This window comes from Lathamus discolor, chromosome 2 (genome assembly GCF_037157495.1).
Source record: "Lathamus discolor isolate bLatDis1 chromosome 2, bLatDis1.hap1, whole genome shotgun sequence".
NCBI lineage: Eukaryota > Metazoa > Chordata > Aves > Psittaciformes > Psittacidae > Lathamus > Lathamus discolor.
Genome location: NC_088885.1, coordinates 158,502,751 through 158,524,039, shown reverse-complemented (window position 1 = coordinate 158,524,039; position 21,289 = coordinate 158,502,751). Strand labels below are relative to the sequence as shown.

The 21,289-nt window shown below is 47.8% G+C and overlaps 1 protein-coding gene across 1 annotated transcript in view; it reads right to left on the bottom strand.

Moving 5' to 3' along the window:
• The window catches only part of ADGRB1 (adhesion G protein-coupled receptor B1), a 210,591-nt gene extending 189,896 nt beyond the window's left edge, over window positions 1–20,695 (bottom strand). Inside the window, exons 1-2 of the mRNA XM_065669051.1 lie at window positions 20,556–20,695; window positions 18,448–19,368 (exon numbers count right to left, since the gene is read on the bottom strand). Coding sequence (XP_065525123.1) covers window positions 18,448–19,195 — 748 coding nt within the window. The 5' untranslated portion in view covers window positions 19,196–19,368; window positions 20,556–20,695. The remainder of the gene's footprint in view (window positions 1–18,447; window positions 19,369–20,555) is intronic.
• Between the last annotated feature and the right edge of the window lie 594 nt (window positions 20,696–21,289).

Sequence of the window (21,289 nt, the reverse complement as noted above, 5' to 3'; positions counted from 1 at the left end):
CACCTTCCACTAGAGGAAGCTGCTCCAAGCCCCTGTGTCCAACCTGGCCTTGAGCACTGCCAGGGATGGGGCAGCCACAGCTTCTCTGGGCACCCTGTGCCAGCGCCTCAGCACCCTCACAGGGAAGAATTTGTGCCTTATATCTAATCTGAAAACAAGACACAACCTCAAGCACAAGGGTGGTGAAGGATAGAAAAGCCATCAGCTGGAGCACTTCAGCTCTTGTTATTCCTGACTTTAGCAATCGCCTCAAAGCATGGGAAAACACTAAGCCAGCACAATCCCTCTCCGTCCTTTGCTGCTGTAACACCGAGACTCCTTCCAATGGACAGGGTATGTCTTCCCATTTCCCACCTGATGATCAAATCATGGCCATAGAAGATGAGCACCAAGAGACCTTGCTACTACATGAGAGATTATTCATTAGGTGTCTGCAGAAATGAATTAAAACCCACTAACTCAGGGGAAGGTCTTTCCTCCAGCAGCCAGGGAAGAGGGAAAATCCATCCCAGTTGCATACATTCTCCTCGCCTGGGAAGGCTCCGTAGCTGAGATGTCAGGTTTAATCTCTTTCCAACATGTATTTTGCAAACAACCCTTTTGTTCCTTTTGAAGTTTGGCAGAGCTGTGACAGTCTCCAGCTATGATTTAATGGAAGAGAAGGGAAGCTCCTCCTATGTCACCTCTCGGATGCACTCAGTATGAAGGATGCTGCATTCAGAGGTACACTCGAGATGTGGTGACCCCACCATGGGCACCAGGGTTGCCAAAGCCATGGTTCTGCTATCTTTAGGCTCCTTGATGTAAGCAGAAAACAGGGCAGGGATGGAGCTGTTGTAGAAGCACGTATCTATGGAGTAGTTAGGAGAAATCAACATCCCTTTAAATCTAAATCCTTGTTTTTATCAGATTTCAAAGGGAGAAGTGAGCCTTCAGTGTGCTGGTAGTATAGGAATGAGCCAGCACAGTGACAAATGTGGAATGAGTGGATTCTCTACTCTTTTTTGATAATCCCAAACACCCACAAGAAATGGTAATAGAGCTCCTGGAAAAGATGCAATGGCACCCTCACTAGTTTTGAAGAACAAATTTGTAGGGATGGACTGGGTAAGGATTAGGGATGGGTTGAGTAGCTTCTGCCCTAGGGATGTGCTAGCTAATTCCAAGGTGGTTCTGAGTCACTGAATCATAGAATCCCTGACTGGTTTGGGTTGGAAGGGACCTTAAGACTCATCCAGTTCCAACCCCTGCCATGGGCAGGGACACCTTCCACTAGAGCAGGCTGCTCCAAGCCCCTGTGTCCAACCTGGCCTTGAACACTGCTAGGGATGGGGCAGCCACAGCTTCTCTGGGCACCCTGTGCCTCAGCACCTTCAAAGGGAAGAATTCTTGAGTCTTGGTAGATAAAATAGGCTGGTCCCAGTGTTACAGCACATTTCAGGCTGGTCTGGAAATAGATTTGTTCTATCAAATCAGATTTCTGCATCCACACCCTGTCTGGGTGACCACGGGAGCTGATTTTGGAAGACGAGGAGAGAGAAGAACATAGAAAGCAGATTTGGAGTTGTCACAGCACGAGTTTGTAGCAATGGAGCACATTTTCAGCAGTTATCAGTGCTATTCATATCAGTTTGCAGGAACATCACACAGTCTGGGGACAAGTGGGAAGAACAAGTCATCCTCTGTCTATCAAGCCCTCCAACTCACCCAGCCTGGAACACCCACAGTCCATACCCAGGGTACCCCAGGCCCCATCTGGACTGTGCTTTTCAAGTAGAAGTTGTAAAGCATTTCCCAACTCTCCATCTAACCTGAAGCAATACTATAGGTGAGGATTAAAGATCTGTGGATACAAGAGCTACCAAGACCTTAAAGATGAACAAGAGGTTTGTAAATAACAGTAATAATTATATTATTATAAGATAGTGGGGAGGGGGGGAGAGCTTTGGAAACTACATCTATCCATGGCTCACAAAGCTGCCACAGCTGCTCTGAAACGAGGACTATAAAGCTTATTCTACCCTGCACCAAAATGCAGCTGATTCTGATGTGGAACACACCAGCTGCCAACTGCACAGTGATGTAGGGAAAGCCTTGCTCCAGCAGTCATTGCCCCATAACATTGATACTCCAATGATATCTGGATGCTCCAAGGCAATCTGGATCTCAGTCTGAAGATGTTTTTCCAGCGTCTCTGTGTTAGGATGCTGCCAAGGACAAATAAAAGCCCAAACAACAAAATAACACCCCCAAGCCCCTCAAAACACACCAAATCCCTGAAAATTCCACTTCAGCTCAGACCAGAAGGACATGGAGCTGTTGGAGCAAGTCCAGAGGAGGCCACGAGGATGATCAGGGGCTGGAGCACCTCCTGTATGGAGCCAGGCTGAGAGCATTGGGGCTGTTCAGCCTGGAGAAGAGAAGCTGCGTGGAGACCTCAGAGCAGCTTCCAGTGTCTGAAGGGGGCTACAAGGATGCTGGAGAGGGGCTCTTCATCAGGGACTGTAGTGATAGGACAAGGGGTGATGGGTTCAAACTGAAACAGGGGAAGTGCAGGTTGGAGATAAGGAAGAAGCTCTCTGCTGTGAGGGTGGTGAGGCTCTGGCACAGTTTGCCCAAAGAAGTGGTGAATGCTCCATCCCTGTCAGTGTCCAAGGCCAGGTTGGACAGAGCCTTGGGTGCCATGGTCTAGTGTGAGGTGTCCCTGCCCATGGCAGGGGGTTGGAACTGGATGGTCCTAAGGTCCTTTCCAACCCAAACCATTGTAGGATTCTATGACGGGGCAACTGGGAGCCGAGCTCTCAAGCCAGGGCCCTGCAAATGTAACTGCACAAAGGCCACTGTTGATGGGACCTAGCATCCATTCCCTGCCAAGCACTGCCCAGATTCCATCCCGTAACAGGAAAAAGGTGCTTCATGCCTCTGGTCATGGATGCCCCATGTCTTTTTGGGCAAGAAACATGAACTTTCTGTGCCTCAGTTTCCCCCTTGAATAAAGAATTTTAACCTCCTGAACACTTTCAGATGGAGTTTAGCGGGAAAAAAGCAATTTCTTCTTTTTTTCTTGGTGTGTTTTTCCTTGGTTTTTTTCTTCTTTTTCCCTCTCAATAATCATCTATTCAGACATGTCCCTGCCCATGGCAGGGGGTTGGAACTGTATGATCTTAAGGTCCTTTCCAACCCAACCCATTCTATGATTCTATGACTCTATGTCCACTCCCATCCAGGGCTAGTGGAAATGTTCTCCAATGCCTGTCCTCCAAAGAACAAGAGGACCAGAGAAGGGATCTGCTGCCCCACTGTCTTGGAGGGTGCCATGAGCAGGGCTTCTTATTGAGCCATACCCAGGGCTCCCAGAATCTGAGGATAGAAATGCTTCTTTCCCAAGTCTCAGATGATGCACACAAAGAACTTTCATTCCCTTTTGAACCTTCTATCAGTTCCCAATTAGGCCTGGGGAGATATTTCCATGCACTTGGAAAGTTTTATCTAAAATTCCCTGCCTTTTTATTTCTCTAAGCCCACTAAAAATCTCCTCCAGCAGTCACACGTTCCCAGTTCTTGTCTTCCTGCTCCCCCTCAAAATAGGTCTGGTGGGAATGTCCCACACAGAACATCGAGTTCTAACATTTCCCTCTTTCACTCAAAAATAAAGAAAAAAAAAAATAGATGCTTCCATGGAAAATTTTCCTTTGGGTCAGAAAGCAATTTACTTCTTTTAATAAAAACTGGTTTAGAGAATGTTTACGTTAAATGTCATCAAGTCATAGAATGGGTTGGGTTGGAAAGGACCTTAAGATCATCCAGTTCCAACCCCCCTGCCATGGGCAGGGACACCTCACACTAGACCATGTCACCCTGGACTCCATCCAACCTGGCCTTGAACACCGCCGGGGATGGAGCATTCACAACTTCTCTGGGCACCCCACTCCAGTGCCTCAGCACCCTCACAGTAAAGAACTTCTTCCTTATCTCCAGCCTGAACTTCCCCTGTTTCAGTTTGAGCCCATCACCCCTTGTCCAGGCTCCTGATGCGTCCTGATGGAGTCCCCTGTGTCCCCCAGAGTAAAAGCAGGATCTGTTTAGACGAGCATGGCACAGCCAAGCAGAAAAGGTCAGCTGCTTCCCCTCTGTTACCCTCCACGTTGGACGTAGGGATAACTCTCCCTATAACCACGCACCACAGATATTCCCTGGGTTCATCATCCCCCCTGACAGTTACTCCATCAGTTCATATGAGAACACGAAGGCAAAGACCCTTTGGGCCAGGACGCAGTAGAAGAAAGCTAAGGGGAGGACAAGCTGCATGCTCCTGTTCACCCCATCTCCTGGAGAAAAAGAAGTCCAACCATCCAATCCCTTCTCCATGACCTGAGCTCACCCTCTGGTCCAGGAAACATTATGGGCTGTGACACTGGACCAGGCTTGCAGAAAGGAGGCTGTGCTTTCTCAGGATGCTGAGAACCAAAGGGGACAGTGAATAGGTTCAGGGTCATTTCAGGGGGCCGGGTTTTTTTTCCTGCTGTGTTGATTCAATGTGACAAACTCATTCCTTTTGAAACTCATTTTGCTGCATTTAACCAAACAGCAGCCTCTGTCCTAGGCTGAGATATGGCATTTGAGTGGCCAGAGCTGTCTTTTTCAGTGAGACCTTACAACCACATTGACCTAAGCTGGTCATTAAGACCTTCAGTCCCTTCCGGCTGTCCCCATGCTTTATGGGGTGACCCCAAAGATGAACATGCAGCCTCAGACCTGGCTTTGATCCTTTGGCCTAGTATCCCAGCCCCTTTTAATCTCCCTGCCTCAATGCACACACTGAAAAACACCCTGACCATGGTGTTTTTCATCTTCCTACTGCCTACCATGAGCTGCCTATACAGCGCTATCTTATACATCACCTGGCTCTCCATGCTTTGGGGAGCCACACTTATCCTTCGGAGCCCTTGTAATGATAGAAATAATGATAACAATGATAGAAAGTGAGGGTTCTATCTCTAAACAATCTCCAAATCCCAGCTATTGACTGGTTACCAAGAGATGGGGACCTTCCAGATTTACCTTCCAGAAAGTCACAGACCAAGGGACCAGATGTCCAAGTAGATTTGGGGCCAGATCACTGATGCTCATGTAGAACCAGAGCCCCATAAAAGCATCCCAGGTAAACCCTCCATGTTACCTACACCCCTGCAGCCCCAGCTACACCACACTGATCAACTCACAGGAGATAAACCTCCCTTTTAATGTCTTATGGTGCCCTAAGAGTGGCGCACCAGGGCCAGCTTTGAGACCAGCAGGAAGCAAAACACCTCTTTACACCCGGAGTGAAGGGAGCACTTTGCTTTCAGCAGAGCATATGCCATCTGTTCCCATCGCCCACAGATCCGGCCACGTCATTGCACTGCCAAGCACAAGACATCAACAACAGGCTCCTGCAAGGCAACGCTGAACCCTCCTTCATCCTGGGCAGGATGGTGTTGCCAGGGCAAAACCAGACAATGGGACACCCTAAAGACCATCGCACCTCACATGGTGTAATGTAGGGCTGGCAGCTCCAAGGAGGGGCACGATGAAGTGGCTTGCATCTCAAGCATCCAAGCAGGGCAATCTGCAGGATTCAGGCAGAAGGGCTTGGGAACACACTAGATTGCAAAGCAAAGGGAAGAGAGCCAGGTTTGGCTCACTGCTTCTGGCCCAGACCTATCCCGTTGTCAGGAGGAAATCCCTTGAACACCCACAGGAGGAGGCCTACAGCAGGAAAAGAGCAGGGAAGCTCCTTTGGGACTGAAACCGTCTCTAGCAGAGGAAGGAGAGACCTGCAGTAAAAGGAGCAGAGGAAAACCTGTTCCTTGTGCTTTCGCCTCCAGCTGAAACCTGCTTTGTTCAGAGCAGGCTCCTGTATCCCTGTTTAATGATGCACTCTTCATTTACATTTAATTAGAGAAATAAAAGAGCCAATTAACAAGATCTACACTAAATGCAAACAAAAGGGAACGCTGGTGACTCAGATGTGGGGGGTAGAGCCAAGATGTAGGGCTTTGTGGACAGATTAACCAGAACTTAAGGTAGGCTGTGGCCAGAAGGCACAATACCCTGTGTCTCCTTTCTGATAGTTGAGTGGTTACACCATGATTTGGACCACTTAATGGATCCTTGGTACCCCATTTAATCCCAAAGACAATCAGTTAAAGCCAGTAACAAACCTGTACTTGAGCTGAGATGCCACCCATAACCATTACTCAATCTCCAAACCAGCTACCCAGTCCCATTGCTAAAGATGCTGACTCCTTCCTTCTGATGTCTATTTTGGGATAGGGCAAAGCCAGCCCTCATACCCACCTCACACCTCAAGCAGAAATTTGTTGGCTAAGAAGGGAACTCAGGGTGACTTGCTGAGATGTGAGTGAATGTCTCCACTGAGGACAACTGGAGTTAGTCACTAATAGCGCACAGGACACCAAGATCCTTTGCTGCTCAAAGCCAGAAAGACAACTTAACTGGGTATGAGAGCCAGGTATCCTGGCTTAAAGAGATCAACATTTACTGCAGTGGATGTCCCAGATGTAATAATGAGGGGTCTGATCAATCTGAGCTTGCACACCTGTGATGCAGTGGCACATCCTAAGACATATGTGTTGGTAAATTAATTCCTGTTGTTATGAGATCTGCCCATATCTGAGCTTTCCTTTCTCTCTCAGTGCTGTCACTAAAGCTTTGAAAGTATTAAACAAGGATATTCACTTTGGACTCACTCATCTTCCTGGGTTCCCCAGATGCTTGGCTGCCTTTAGACTGTTAAACCACCTCCAGCTCTGCTTGTACATAAGAGGAGTGTGGATCCTTAACTTGCTCACCTGTACCTCACACCAAGAGAAGCAGCAGATGTACCAGCTATTACCGGGCAGCATACAAGCAAGAACAGTCCAGTATTTTCAGCTCTATAAATGGAGCACCACAGAGGTGACAACACCTTCAGAAGATAGAATGGAGACGTCTCTACCAGACAATCTATTATTAAGACCAGTGTACCTGTGTGCGGGTTCATCCTGGTGTAAAACCAGAGCCCTTCAAGTCAACTCAGCAGAGTGCCCCCATCTTTGCACCTTGGTAGATAATGGTGAACTCTACCTCCTTCCTGATTTAAGATGAAGAAACCTCAGTAGTAGGCAGGTAGCAAATGGAGTAATCAACGTGATAGATAGAGACATCCTCAGGGCACCATAGAGTTTATCACTATAGCACTGAAAACCTACATTGGGTGACTAAAGCTATTTTCGCTGCACCACCCACCTGCCTCCTTTAATGCTGGATGATCCCTCTCTTTTTAGCTGCCTCAATGCAAAGGTGCCACCCTGTAAGAGCGGATCCTACTCCTAAAAGAAAAGTAACTCCACAGCCTGACTTTAACCATAGCGACCACTGGAGTATTTATTAACCATTCTGGTTATTTATATCTAGTTTTACTAAGAGCTATCATCACAGCTGAGGGAGTTCTGGTGCTAGGCACCGTACATCTGTTTTCTAAGAAAGTGCCAATTGCTTTCAAGATCTGAGTGAGAATAAAGAAAGAAAAGGAGGATAAAAACAAGATTAAGTGCATCGTGCGCATAAATGCCTTGACTTCTTCAAGGTCATGAGAAGATGCAGGAACAGAGCATAAGCCTCCCTATGAGGTTCTGGTCCAGCATCCTTAGGACCACCTCCAAGCACAAGACCACAGCTCAACTGGCTGCAGAGGTCCATGTCGCACAGCACAGATGACATGCTCAGAATATAAAATGAATTTCACCATAAGAAAACACCCACATAGAATGAAAGTTTCAGCTAACATTATCTTTCTTCTTTCTTTGGCAAAAATACAGAACTGGCAATACCAGATGTTTCACAGATTCAAGCATTCGATCGACTTGTTTGTCTTCAGTAAAAGCAAAATCCATTTCAGAAATATACAGTCAATATTTGGGATTATCAACCCAGAAATACTGGGGAAGAGGACTGGTCCAAGACTTCCTTCTATTTTCTTTTGTCAGAAACGCCACCCAAACTAAACCAAACACATTCAGTTTCCAGGATGCAAAAGGATGCATTCAGCCCCAAATACAGCCCAGCTTCTACCTCTATCTGCGCATCCTTTAGATGCAAATCACTGTCTTCCTCTCCCCGTTACAGAGACTGGTGCTCTTCCAGAGGAATCAGTCCCTGCAAGAGACACATGAATTTACACCACGCTACAAACTGGAACAGGTTGCCCAGAGAAGTGGTAAATGCTCCATCCCTGGCAGTGTTCAAGGCCAGGTTGGACAGAGCCTTGGGTGCCATGGTCTAGTGTGAGGTGTCCCTGCCCATGGCAGAGGGTTGGAACTGGATGATCTTAAGGCCCTTTCCAACCCAAACCATTCTGTGATTCTATGGCACATTGCAAAGTGATACTCAGCAGCACGTGGGTTACGAAGAGCCCACTGGCTAAATGACCCACGGCTGTGATTTCTGTGTATCTTTCAAATGTCTGTTGAGGAAACATATTAAGCTTTTTACTTCTTAGTCCCCTTTCAAGAACAAACAACACAAAAAAATGTGTTGTGCCTCAGGCAGACTTTTTATTCTCTTATTTAGAGTCCGTGCAATAAAGTCTGTTAATTAAAACATGAATATTTAAAATGGCTTTCAGGAATTGCAGCCTTATCTCACCAGACGGAAGAAGAAAGAAGAGGGGAAAAGAAAGGGGGGGGGAAGGGGGGGGGGAAGAGGAAAAACACAAGAAAGGCAGGAGATAGTTCATTTTGCCAGAGGAGCATTCAATTATTTAATTGCTGAATGAATGCATTCTCCCCTGCTGACGTTCGATGCTCACTCGCAGCGAGAGGGTCAGCGTGGAGAAAGGTACAGAGGGAAGGAGCAAAGGTGAATAGATAGATAGAATTTTAATTGAAGTGTGAGGTAGGTGAAGCTGTTGGGTTTGTCAGTGCTGCCTTTTGAAGTGTAGACTTCATCAATGCAATGGTCCAGCAAAAGCAGAACAGACACAGCAAAGGGATCAGACAATGAGATGAATCATAGAATCATAGAATAGTTTGGGTTGGAAAGGACCTTAAGATCATCAAGTTCCAACCCCCCTGCCATGGGCAGAGATGCCTCACCCTAGACTGTGCCCCATAGCAGAGAGCTTACCTTTCAGCATGAAGGTAAAATTAAACGAATGCAATCCAAGCAAAATCACAGAGAAAGAGCAACGCACTTCTGCTTCCTTTTTCCCATAGAATCATAGAATGGTTTGGGTTGGAAACGACCTTAAGATCATCCAGTTCCAACCCCCTGCCATGGGCAAGAACACCTCACGCTAGGCCATGTCACCCAGTTCAGATGTGGGTACCTACACACAAACCCTGTGCAGCACATACAGACTCATTCAGGTGTCTCTAATTGCATCCTGGTTTGTACATGCAGAAAGAGAGGTCAGCCTAAGTGATTCCACTCACTAACCAGCAGTTATCTGGTTTATTTCACACACCATCCAGGCCAGCAATGCTCCAGATGTGTTACCTCCTGTTCAGAACATGACTAGGGGACCCACAAGGGAGCTGCTAGCAGGACAAGCCTATGGGCATTGGTGGAAGACGAGGGTCATCAATGGTTTGTGTATCAGCAGCAATGAGAGAAGCTGTGATTGTCACAGTAGGGGAATACAGGGCTTCACATTGTAGGAAACCAGGCTTCATCCTTTACACTATTCACAAAGCTCTATTTTGAATAGCAGAAATGACAGCATGCCACTTTTCCATCCCTGACGGCAAGTTTGGGGCAATCCATCAGGCTCAGGAGTGAAGAAGATGGGTCATTGTGTATGAAGGTTTGGAAAAGCTTTTAACTACTCACTTCCTTTGCCTTACAGCAAGTAAAGGGTAGCCAAGACAAAACTCCCGCTGAGCTTGTCACCAGCTCTGATGACAACAGGCTCAAAGCATGGCACTGCCCTGTGGGGCAGGGACACCGGGGCTGGTAGGAGGGAAGGGACTGAGCAGTGGTACCTTGCACGCAAGAGCTGCTGAGTGATAAAAGCCATCCTTGCCCTGGCAGCTGGTGGGCTCCATCCTGGCTGTCCCTTGAGTTCTGCTGTTCTCCTTGATGGGTCCTCAGCCACAGTGGCCCAAAAGCACAGAAGCATAAAGAGCAATCTCTTTAAATACCTCTCTACAGTTACCTAGGGACTGACCTGATCCTTGCATCTTTTCCTCTTCAGGACCATTTTGCCTAGGGGTAGGTACACATGCACAACATCCCTGTCTTTTAGCTTGGTTGCCCTCTGTGGGCACTAACTTTAAAGCCAAGAGGCATTGTGAACAACAACAGAGCTGCTTCCTTCTCCATTTGGGCTCTAGGCTGGTCCCATATAGATGTCTCTGATGGCCACCCTGAACCTGCACTGCAGTCTTCCCCATGGCACATATCCTGCAATGCCTTTCTTCCACACTTCTACTTCTGACCACAAAACTAGCAGAAATGGAATTCTGTTCATAGTCTGGGTCAGATAACAAGTATAGCTGAAAATGGTTAATAGAATCAAGTTATGGGAAGGGGACACATACGGGACAGCACATAGACCTGGATATGAAGTGCACACAAATCACTGAATAATGCTTTTTACATAGTTGGGTATAATCTGGGGGGACAGGAGACACAGGGACACATGATGAAGTCATTGTAGACCATGTTGTACCCCAGCCTCTAGTAGATCTTGAAACAGCAACTCTGTCTAGGGACAGATTGATGTCAAAGATGCTTCTGCATCAGTCCCAGGGTCTCAACAAGAGCCAAGGGGCCAATAACCTGCATCTTGGTCCTTCACTTCAGATTCAGAAGCAGGACCAATAAAACCAAGTAGGGAAAGCACCCATACTCTAAGCTGTTTCTTCTGCTTTCAAGACCATACACTAAACCTGGGTCTGTCTTTGGTCTGGGCACCTTCAGCAGAAAGATACCCAAACCTCTGCCCCCAAAATGAGGACACAGGGAGGGATGCAACTCCCTTTTATTTGATAGTAACTTAATCCCTGTGCTTTAGGACCCTACCGTGCCTCTTGCAGGCCTATATCCATTGCTGTATCCTCTCCATGCACATAAACTGCTACAGCACTTGCAGCAATCAACACCAGCTGCTCAGTGCCTGTTCCCTGTTGCCGCTGGTGTTCATGTGGATCAAAGCAGGGAGAAAACAGCTCAAACTGCCCCCAAAATGATGCGAAAACCCAACTGCCCAGCCAGGGCAGCCCAGTTTCCACAGGAGGCTTCCCTGTCCCTTCCTCACTGCTTCTAAACACTAGGAATATCCCAAGCCAGTAACTGTTTAATGGCACAGACCACTCAAGACCTATTGAGAGCATTCAGCTTAATGAGGTGTGTGGCAATTACTGCTCTATCAAAACTCCAGCCAGGGAACAAAAAGGAATCTATTTAAACACAACAGATCTGCAATTCTGATGATGCTCTAAAGGACGTCCTTTCCTAGCCTGGTTGTTTCATTGTGGTGGAAGGCTGAAGTGTAGAATATCAGTATCAAATTGCTGTCTGCAGTGAGAGCAAGAAGAGAGTGTGCTATATGGAGATTCAAGGACTGGAGGTGACATTGGCACAGCCGGCCCAAGGACACAGAGTTGCTGAATCCTCCCTAGGTTCAAGTGCCACAGAGCCACACTAGACAATACCTGCTGAGAATCCCAAACCAGTTTTCCAACCTATTTAGCCCAAGCTGCTTCAGTACTGTCCTGGGGGAAGATGGGCTCACAGGAGACAGAATCAGCACCTATAGAGGTGTAAAATGTCATTGATTATCAGAATGGGGAAAGGAAAGAAAGGGAGAAGAGATGAGTTGCAGAGGTTATAGTGATGCTCTAGAAGAGCTACTGCTCTGCCCAGCATGGAAAGAGATTGATTAGAGAACCCATGTTCACACTTAAGAGTATTCATGGATAAGCTCTCAACCCTGCTAAGCCTCTGTTCTTGTCCTCTTCGGCAAAGTCAGAGCTCTTCTCTCCTCCTGGATCTGTTGTCTGATAGATCTCTAAGGCAGAAAGATTAAACACCATCTTTGCTAAGTCCTGGCCTCACCCAAAATCTTTTGGAGCTGTATCTGGATAAAAGATAACCAGCACTGGAAAAGGGAAAACTTCTTTGCAAGGAAACCTGAGAGAAATCCCATAGCTGTATCCTCCATGACGGACAGGATCCGACAAGGAAATCCATGGATGTCACTCACCTCAAAGGCAACTCAGACGCATGAAAACCTCCATGGATCCAACCCCATTGGAAAGACAATGTTTTCCATTTTAGCCTCCTCCATTGCCTAAATACATCGGATTTTCAGGGTGGGTGGTGAAAAGCGCCAGGATTGTCTCTGTCCACCCTCCCTTCCGGAGCTACCATCCCCATTCAGCACTTGAAGCTGTAAAACCACATTGCAGATGTGCCTGTTTGGAATCTGGTGTCTGTGTTTCCCTGAATCTGAATTTCACCCTGTATTCCCATACAAAACTATTGCATTCCCATACGAACCATTTTGCTATGGGTCCCGAATACGAGAGGATGTTAAACAATAGCAAATCAAACCATACCAAAAAGCATAACTGAAAAGCTGAGCCTTTCACTAGGCTGCCACTGGTGAAAGCCCCCTCATAGCAGTAATGGGAGTAGTTGCCTGTGAAATTCCCTCAGCAATTGGATATTAATTCCACCTTTAGTCTCCCTGTTACCACAATAGCGCATTCAGATGGTAATTGCTGATGTTTCTGCATTGTGATCATGTCCACAAGCTGTTGGGTTCACAATGGAACTTTGCTTATTTTCCTCTCCTCCCCCCCTTCTTCCAAATAGGACATCTCCATGCAGATACATGCATGAGTGAAATTAGCTCTCAAACAGCACAGACACAGGAAATCTCTGCTCTGTCACTGGGAGGACCACGGTACTCTTAGCTCATGCCCAATTCTCCTTGAGATCTAGTGACAGGATGTGTGGGAATGGTTCAAAGCTGCACCAGGGAGGTGTAGGCTGGACATTAAGAAGCATTTCTTTGCTAAGAGGGTAACCAAACACTGGAACAGGCTTCCTAAGGGGGTGGCTGCTGGCTTAAGCCTGACAGTGTTTAAGAAGCATTTGGACAATGCCCTTAACAAGATGCTTTAACTCTTGGTCAGCCCTGAACTGGTTACGCAGTTGGACTAGGTGATCACTGTAGGTCCCTTCCAAACTGAAAATATTCTATTCTATTCTAATTCAAATTCTGTTCTGTTCTAATAAGGTCTTTAATAACTTCAGAGGAAAACTGTGGGGCAGGCAGGGCTTGCACAGATCACAGAGATCTGACTGTTTAAACTGAGTCAGAATCTTCCCTTTTCAGCACCCAGGGAGGAGTATCCCACCCTTGTCCCATCCATAAAACACCCCACTGACTGCATGCAAGATGGACACCCTCATATGGGTCCAGTGGGGATTCACTGCAGGAGACAAGGTGACCTGCTTGCCAAGCGCCAGGCTCTGTTCAGCCTCCTCCTCTAGGAGCTGTGAACTGGTATCAGCTCTTGCTTCCTGCTGATGAGGTGTGGACTTAGGCTGGGGGGATTGAGACAAAAGCCACAATGCTTTTTGGGGTTAGAACAGGGAAATTTAACACATGAACAAAAACCAACCCTTCCTTGTCCCATGTTTCGCTGGTGATCTTGCACCGTATCCAAGCTCTGCGCTCAAGGATGTACAGACTAGACAGCGAGGGCAAACACAGATGGAGAAGCGAGGAGCTGGAAAGAAGCACACCTTCCCCAGGCACACTCAGCAAGTCCCTGCCAGGAGAAGGAGAGGCAATGAAAGCGCACCCATCCAAATCCCTTGGCCATTTGGCTGGCAAACCCTAAATGGAGGCAAATCCAAAGCCAAACACCTTCCTCTGCAAGCTCAGCTGTTGTTTGGGCCTGGGGGACTCTAGTTGGAAGAGTAAAGTGTTGTACACTGTGTTGTAAGGAGCTGAAGGCTAAGAAGGAGCTGAAGATGTCAAAGAGAGGTTTGAGAGCCTGATCCTGGGCAGTTACTAACAACTCTCTATCAATCCCTGAGCTTTGATGGTCACTAAACTCACCAGAAACATAAGAAATTATCTATCATGTTATTCCTGCCCCTGGGGAAGAGCCAAGGGGAGGAGCGCTGTGCCACAGAACGTGATTCCTGCAGCAGGGAGGATGGCAATTCATTCATTTATCCCTGTGTCTCTGGCTGCTCTTCCACACCATAGACCCTCTTCCGCAGTCACTCAGCCGTAGGGCCACGCAGAAGCTCAGCCCTGCTGAGGAGACATCATGTTCTGGGCAGCAGAACAGGCCGAGCATAAGGCAAAGTTTCCCAACAACAACTGAGGTTTGGAGGATGTGTCCTGCAGGGAGGGATTTATGGAGTTCAGACTACTTAATGCAGCAGAGGTTAAGCAGCAACTTGCTCATGTGTCTATAAATGCTTCTTCAAACAGGAGAGAATGGGTGCTATGTGACAGCTTAATCCAGCATACAGAGGTAGAAAAACACCTAAGGGCTAAAAGGTGAAACACCACTAACAAAACAGGAGTGAAGTGATGAGCGTGTATGAGGAAGGAAGGTCTGTATTTGCTCAGAGCAATGAGGACAGCAAATGAATGGAAAAGTTTAGCAGAAGAGGCAGGAAAATCCCTGGCACTTCACACCAGCAATATCTTGATTCAGGCTTTTTTTTTTTTTTTTTTTTTTTTGAGGACTAAGAAATTCCATTTAAATCCCAGTTTCAAGTTCTTTGCTGGAATGAATTCAGTAAATTCTCTGGCCAAGACAGGAAACCAGATTCGTTCGACACAAAGATCCCTCCAGCTCTGAAGCCATCTACATTACCAAGGAGCAAATATATTCCAGGGGCACACATTGGATGGATCCTTCCAAGATGGGGTCATAAAGAGCAGAAGGACCAGAGAAAGCCAGTTATCTCTTTGGGCCACCAATATGTGGCAGCACTTCAATGGCTTTCCAGGAGCAGATTACATGGAGACAAGACTAATTAGACATTCATTAAGTGCCTAACTCAGCACAGCACTCAAGCAGACATTTAACCTTCTCTCATTACAGTGTCACATCAGCAAGGCTCCAGCTCTGATTACAGTGAAGCCAGCTCATGTTTGTGAGGGTCACTAGGATTTTCAGCCCATGGAGTCTCCATGTTTTGGGAAGCTTTCCCATTTCATCCCGCTGATCTCCTACCACAAACCAGTGTGGGGGCCTATTCCGGGGATGCCAACTTGCATTCCTATAAGAGAGTTCACCTTAAAACATCAGAATCTACAACCAGTCTCTGCCTTCTTCCTATGTTACCCGAGTCATCCAAGGGACAGCTCATGCTGGTGAAAAACAGTTCCCCTGTTGAATTGTCTCCTCCTAGAAAAAAGGTTCCCTGTTCAAGACTTCACGGAGTATCACTTGTTGGAAGCTGCAGCAAGGAAGGGAGATATGAGGAGATATGGCTGCTGCTGCCAATACGTTTCCAAGCACGTCTTGCTGATCACCAGGACAAGCTCCATGTGCAACAAGACACAGAAATATCTCCTTCCGCCTCTGCACCTTGACAGATTCTTCCCACCACCGTCCTATGTAACCTCTACAGCGTCTGCGTAGGACAGCAAGTGCAAAAAGGGTGTCTCACTAAACCAGGAAGCAGTTTGGAGTGGTCTCTCCTACCTCCAGACATTGAAGAACAGATGCTGCACACAAGGCAGGGTCACTTCAGAGGAGTTACTTTGTGAAGTCACTTGTAAATGACCACAAACATCCCTTATTCACCTGAACCAAGTCTAAACTTAATGGTTATGCATGAAATCAGGCTGTTTCTTGAGAGTACCAGGTGCTCTAGAGCTAAGGGTCATGCTCCCACTTCCAGCCATGACCAGGATGTGGTCTTGGTTGGTAGCAGTTCATCTCCCATCTCTGCTCTTCAGCTGTCCAGCCCAACAGATCTATTATCAGCCTTCTCTGGAGTGCCTTCAGACACCACCTAATCTAGCACATAGCCATACACATGTATTCTCCATCCTTTGGTACACCAGCACCCGAGGATGGGGATTTAACCTTCTCAAAGGGATCTCACCCATAGACTGTGAGCCAAAGTGCAGCTGCTTCCAAGGCAGATACGTAGATTTTCAGTCATCCCATGGTATGGAAATATCCAAGTTATAGAAAAGAGACATCAGGAAAAGTCAGGCGCTGCATTTCGGGATGGTGTCTTGGTATCTGGCAATTCCTTATGCGCTTTAAATTCATCAGGCTGGATTAGCATAACACACACACATACATTTGTTCGAAGATGAAAGTGTCAAGAAAGGCCCAGAAACAACAAATGACTCAGAAAGAAGCAAGGGGAGAAAAAAAGAAGCTTTCAGGGGAGAAAAAAAACATGCTACAAATACAATCAAGACAACAATGACAGCAACAACCAGCATCAGCACTTGGAAATTGGGAGCCCTATCAAAATATTCCACCCACAAAATGCTGTTACGGGATTGCTGGCTCTCTGTCCAAATTGGATCTCGCCTCCATCTTCCTGATGAAGCCTTTGCAAGAATCAAAACAGACACAGTGACAGACAGAGCAGCACATGGAGAGGCTGGGCACCCTGCAAGCACCGTTTCTATGTGGATGGCGTCCCACCAGTGAGGCTGGTAATTCTGTACCTTCAATATGGAGCAGATGTGAGCAGCCAGCAAGAAAATGATCTGCAAATATTTGAGACCCAAAAAGGATTTTGACTCAGCCACCACTGAGCCTCTTTCATATTTGTGTTCTGGGAACATGCAAGCGCCCGAGTTGGATGAAAAAAGATCTTTAGAAAAGCCAATATTAAGCTCGAATGCTTCAGGATTTGCCCAAAATCTCATTTCAAATTTCACCTTTGGTTGTGATGGGAAAGGTCACGTTGAAGAAATCACCCAATGAGCAAACCCAAGCCAAATGACTTCACGAAGCTCGCATCATTGCGTGGAGGCAGCACCGTGCTCTTCACAAGCTGTTCACACAGGAGTAAAGGGCATTGCGAAAGGAATCCGGAACGTGGAGAGGGAATATTACTGAGGATGTTATGTGCAGGATTTATGGCTCGGCTCCGTGCCTTCACGTATTGATTCACAGATCAGTGAGAAGCAAAATCTCCCCCCAAATACACTGAGGAAAGCACTAGTACCTGACCATAGATTAATCTCTCTGCTAGTGCCAGGCTGCGGTCTGTAAGAAAACCATGCTGCACAGCTTGGAGCTGTGCCTGGTAACCTTCTTCCCACTGCAAGCAAATATAGCCTCCTTCTCCCTGCCTTGAGCAATTCCCCCCTCACTGGAGGTGGCTGTGAAAGCCATGCAGGAGCCCCAGAGTCCAGACCCAGATGGATACCAGCTTTCTCCTGGTGGGAGAGGACCTGTTGGTCCAGCACATGAAGATGATGAGATCCTGGAGTGAGGGTTCGGTGCGATCCTGAGCCCTGCCAAACTGGAGGCTCCCTTCCGTGCCTCCCAGATTCCTATTTAGCATCACACCTCCGCTTTACATAACCTACATGCCGGCAGGTGGGATGAGAGCTGAGAATAAACACATCAGAGCGGATCTGACACAGGCAGTGTTATAAAGGGTTCACTTCTGGACCACACGATTCCTTTCTGCTCTGCATCACACTGTAGCACCGATGAAGACCATGTTGGATCTCTGGAATGACCATGTCCTCCCCAAACCAGTGCCCAGACCAGATCTTAGGAGCATCTCACCCTTATTCATAGCCCTTCTTTTCATCCCTCTTCTACCTCCCTAATCCCTTTCTAGTCTATACCATACTCAAGATCACCATTGGTGGAAACATCTGAGGAATGTGCCCCAAGTAACCCCATAAAAACAGCATGACAAATACTCTGTCTGAAAGCCTCCAGAAAGAAAACAAGGCTAAGAATAAGCTGAGTGTTCCTTCTGTTGCTGTTCCCTCAATCCGGACCCAGGAATCAAGTTTTTCCTATGAATCAAAATGGTTGATAGGGCTGACGAGTGCAGCCCACCCCAGGAGGTAGCTTGAATCCTGCCTTTTCTAGGACATCCGTGATTACTTTGGAAGACAGCTCACCCTCAGGTAAGAATCTCCCCTCAGCACCTCTGAGGCAGCAGAAGTACAAGCAAGGCACAATGAATGAATGAAACTATTTGGGGTGTATTTAAGGGGAAGCTGCTTTGCAATTCCATGTAAAGGCTCATAAAGAGCCACCAAAGGTTACCAGACCTGCCTATCAATAGGGAAATAAGGTTTTCATACCAGTCATCCACATACTCGGGCACAGAGGTGATGGGGACAGTGTGATACCTGGGACAGGAGAACCCAACCAGCCCTCACTCCTTCCCAAACTCCCCTTGTCACCCTTCACTCACCCAGGAGCTCCGCTCCATTGCTGTCTTTAGGGCTGCTCATGCAGTTCTCCAAGTAAATTCCATCCTTATAACAATCTTCCTTCTTCCTCGTGATGCCAATGATCTCGCTGGCCTGATCCAGGACCTCCCCTCCTGAGCAAGAGCATGGGGTCTGCATAATGCCGCACGGATGGGAGCTGCTGCTGATGGCCAAGCACGCATCCAGCCACTTGCAGAGCATCTGGCAAGCGGCTTTGCTAGGGTTCCTGTTGCCCACCACGAGGTACTCCACTGAGAAGTCCCTCTCCTGAGCCTTTGTGGGCTTCCACCGCATGGGCCAGGTCTCCACGCCCGGTGGTGCTGTCTGCTTCATCTGGAGGAACTGCTTGTTGGACTGGAGGAAGGCAAAGCGGGTGGACCCATCGCAGAGCTTCAACACATCATCAAAGCTCTCCATGCCCAGGTAGGTGCGGGTGGACTCCAGGAAGGAGTCGAACTGGTAGGTGCGGATGTGCTGGTGGTCACATATGCCGGCGGGTTTTAGGATCTTCATGTACAAAGTGTACCTCCGAGGGTCAGGGTTCTGGATAATCCAAGAGCAGAGAGAGGAGTTCAATGGGAAGACGGCAAAGGAGGAGAAATACCCAAAGAATTTCCCTTGGACCAAAGTGGTGCAGGGAGTTTGTGCCAGGTCCAGAGCGACCACGGTCCACACAAAGTAGAGTGGCGATACCAAAAGCAGGTTCAGGGCAGATCCAATGCTCCTCATCCTAGGTCTCTGGTCCTCTGGAACTCAAAGTAAATGTCAAGCAGGCGCCAGATCCTGGACATAACAGGGATCAGCTTAGAGGAAAAGCGAGAGTTTAAGAGGCTCTGGATCCGAAATCAAGCCAATACTCCCATGTCTGGATTTGAGCTCCCTCCTGTGGCCATAAGCAACACCTGTAAAACAAAAAAAAAAGGGAAGGGAAGGAGGAGAGGAGAGAAAGAGAAGAAATTTGGGATTTGGTCTTTTTTTCTCTTGTGGTTTGTTTGGGGTTTTTTTAACCCTTTGTGAGGCTGAGAGTCCACAGAGCATCCCCAGCCCCAGCACATCTCAATGGGGGAAGATGCAGCCCAGCATCCCCATGCTTATGCTAGGTTTCAGGTTGTTCCCATTCCAGGGATGTCCTAACCCCCATGAGGGACTAACAGGGATGGACAACATAACTGTGACCCTGCTTCCCAAGTGTCCTCTGCCATGCAGTACTTCTCTGCTAAACAGAGCCTCTGCAGTGATTTCTAACCACCTCCCCAAAGCAAACACCATTTATCTCTTTTTTTTAGGGAGATTCCTCCTTCTCCATCCCAATGGAGCCAGGAAGAACCTGGATAAGGTAGGATGGAAGCTGCTGGGCTCTGCCTCCTCTCTTCCTTCTGCCAGCCCCTGTTGTTTCCGTTCTTGCTGTCCTTCCTTTTCTCTCTCCTCTATCCCCTTCCGCAAAACCAGTGCAGGGGAAGAGGGTTGCTGTTCAGTATTCAAACCCTGGTCTAACCCTGAGCCCAGACAGGAGCCATGCAACCAGTACAGGACTTAAAAAAGGGTGGTAAAGGCAGATTTTAGGTCTTCTCCCACCAAGCATCCACCTCTCCTTTCACCCCTGTGTGCAGGACACCCCGAAGCCTGCAGTACTGTAGCTGAGCATATAACATCTCCAGAGTGAGAGTCTTCCCTGCCAGCACCAGGAATTCCTTCAGCCTCCAAAGCCCCTTCAAGCAAAAGCAAGATCCATCCTGCATTGCCCTAAGAGACCCATTCCTGCACTGCTTCATAGCCCAGATCCCCTCTCCCGTGCCCCCTCCATGCCAAAGAGGCTCCTTGTGCCCTCTGCACTCTCACAAGCCTCCCTTTCTTACCCCTCCAATACCTTCCTGTTCTCCCTTCCTTCTATCTCCCCTCTTTCCAGGGAAGGAGAAGGAGGGCGAAACACTGCCAATAGCAGGACTCTTTCCATTTCGTACCCCGTCCTCATGCAGCGTGCACCCCATGTTTGGGGAGGAGATGCAGGTTTTCAGGCAGGAGGGGAGGACCCTCAGTGCACGGGGCAGAGCTGCTCCCACATACACCCATGACACCTTTTCCTTCTTACCTTCCCAGTCATTTCCTTCCCTGTTTATAGGCTCATCCCAGGCAGAGGAAACCAGGAGTTTCCCCTTAGGTGAGGCTTGCCCTGGCCCTGCATCTTTTGCTGCCTCCAAACCAGAGCTGCTGCCCTATTTCAGTAAAAGAGATCAGACCCCTGGGAAGGTTTCCCCTATCAAATCAGACTACTGCTTTGATTTCAGGACCCTCCATGGTCCACAGGTGAGTGAAGAGATTCTGCATTGAAGCCTGAGTACAAGCAGCCCAACTCCTAAGACCCTAACACTGACCTGAGCTGCAACCTCAAAGCAATTCAGATCATATGAAAAGTGTTTCTCCATGATTAGGGAGCACAGTGGCACCAAAATTAGGGTAAAAATCCATAAAGAGGGGCACCTGCTGCAAGGGAGGAGGCAAAACATCTTCATTGCAGCAATTCACCCTCAGCATAGCCCCATGGGGTCCACATCTCCCATCCCAGCCAAGCTCTGCTTATGAAGACTGCAAAGAGAGGAAGCTTTCACAGCAGCTGTATGAACAACCAGCAAATTCAGGCAGCTAAACCCAATCCCAGGAGAGGCTGAAAACCAGCAGATGAAGCCCATAGACCATGCTGTGTGTCTGGGAAAAGACAAGAAGTCAAGCACATCTCCATGTTGACCCCTCGGTTTCACTCCTCATCAAAGGTTGGTCTCTGCATCTCCTCTTGTCGGCAAAAGCCTTTCTTTCCTGAGGAAGAGG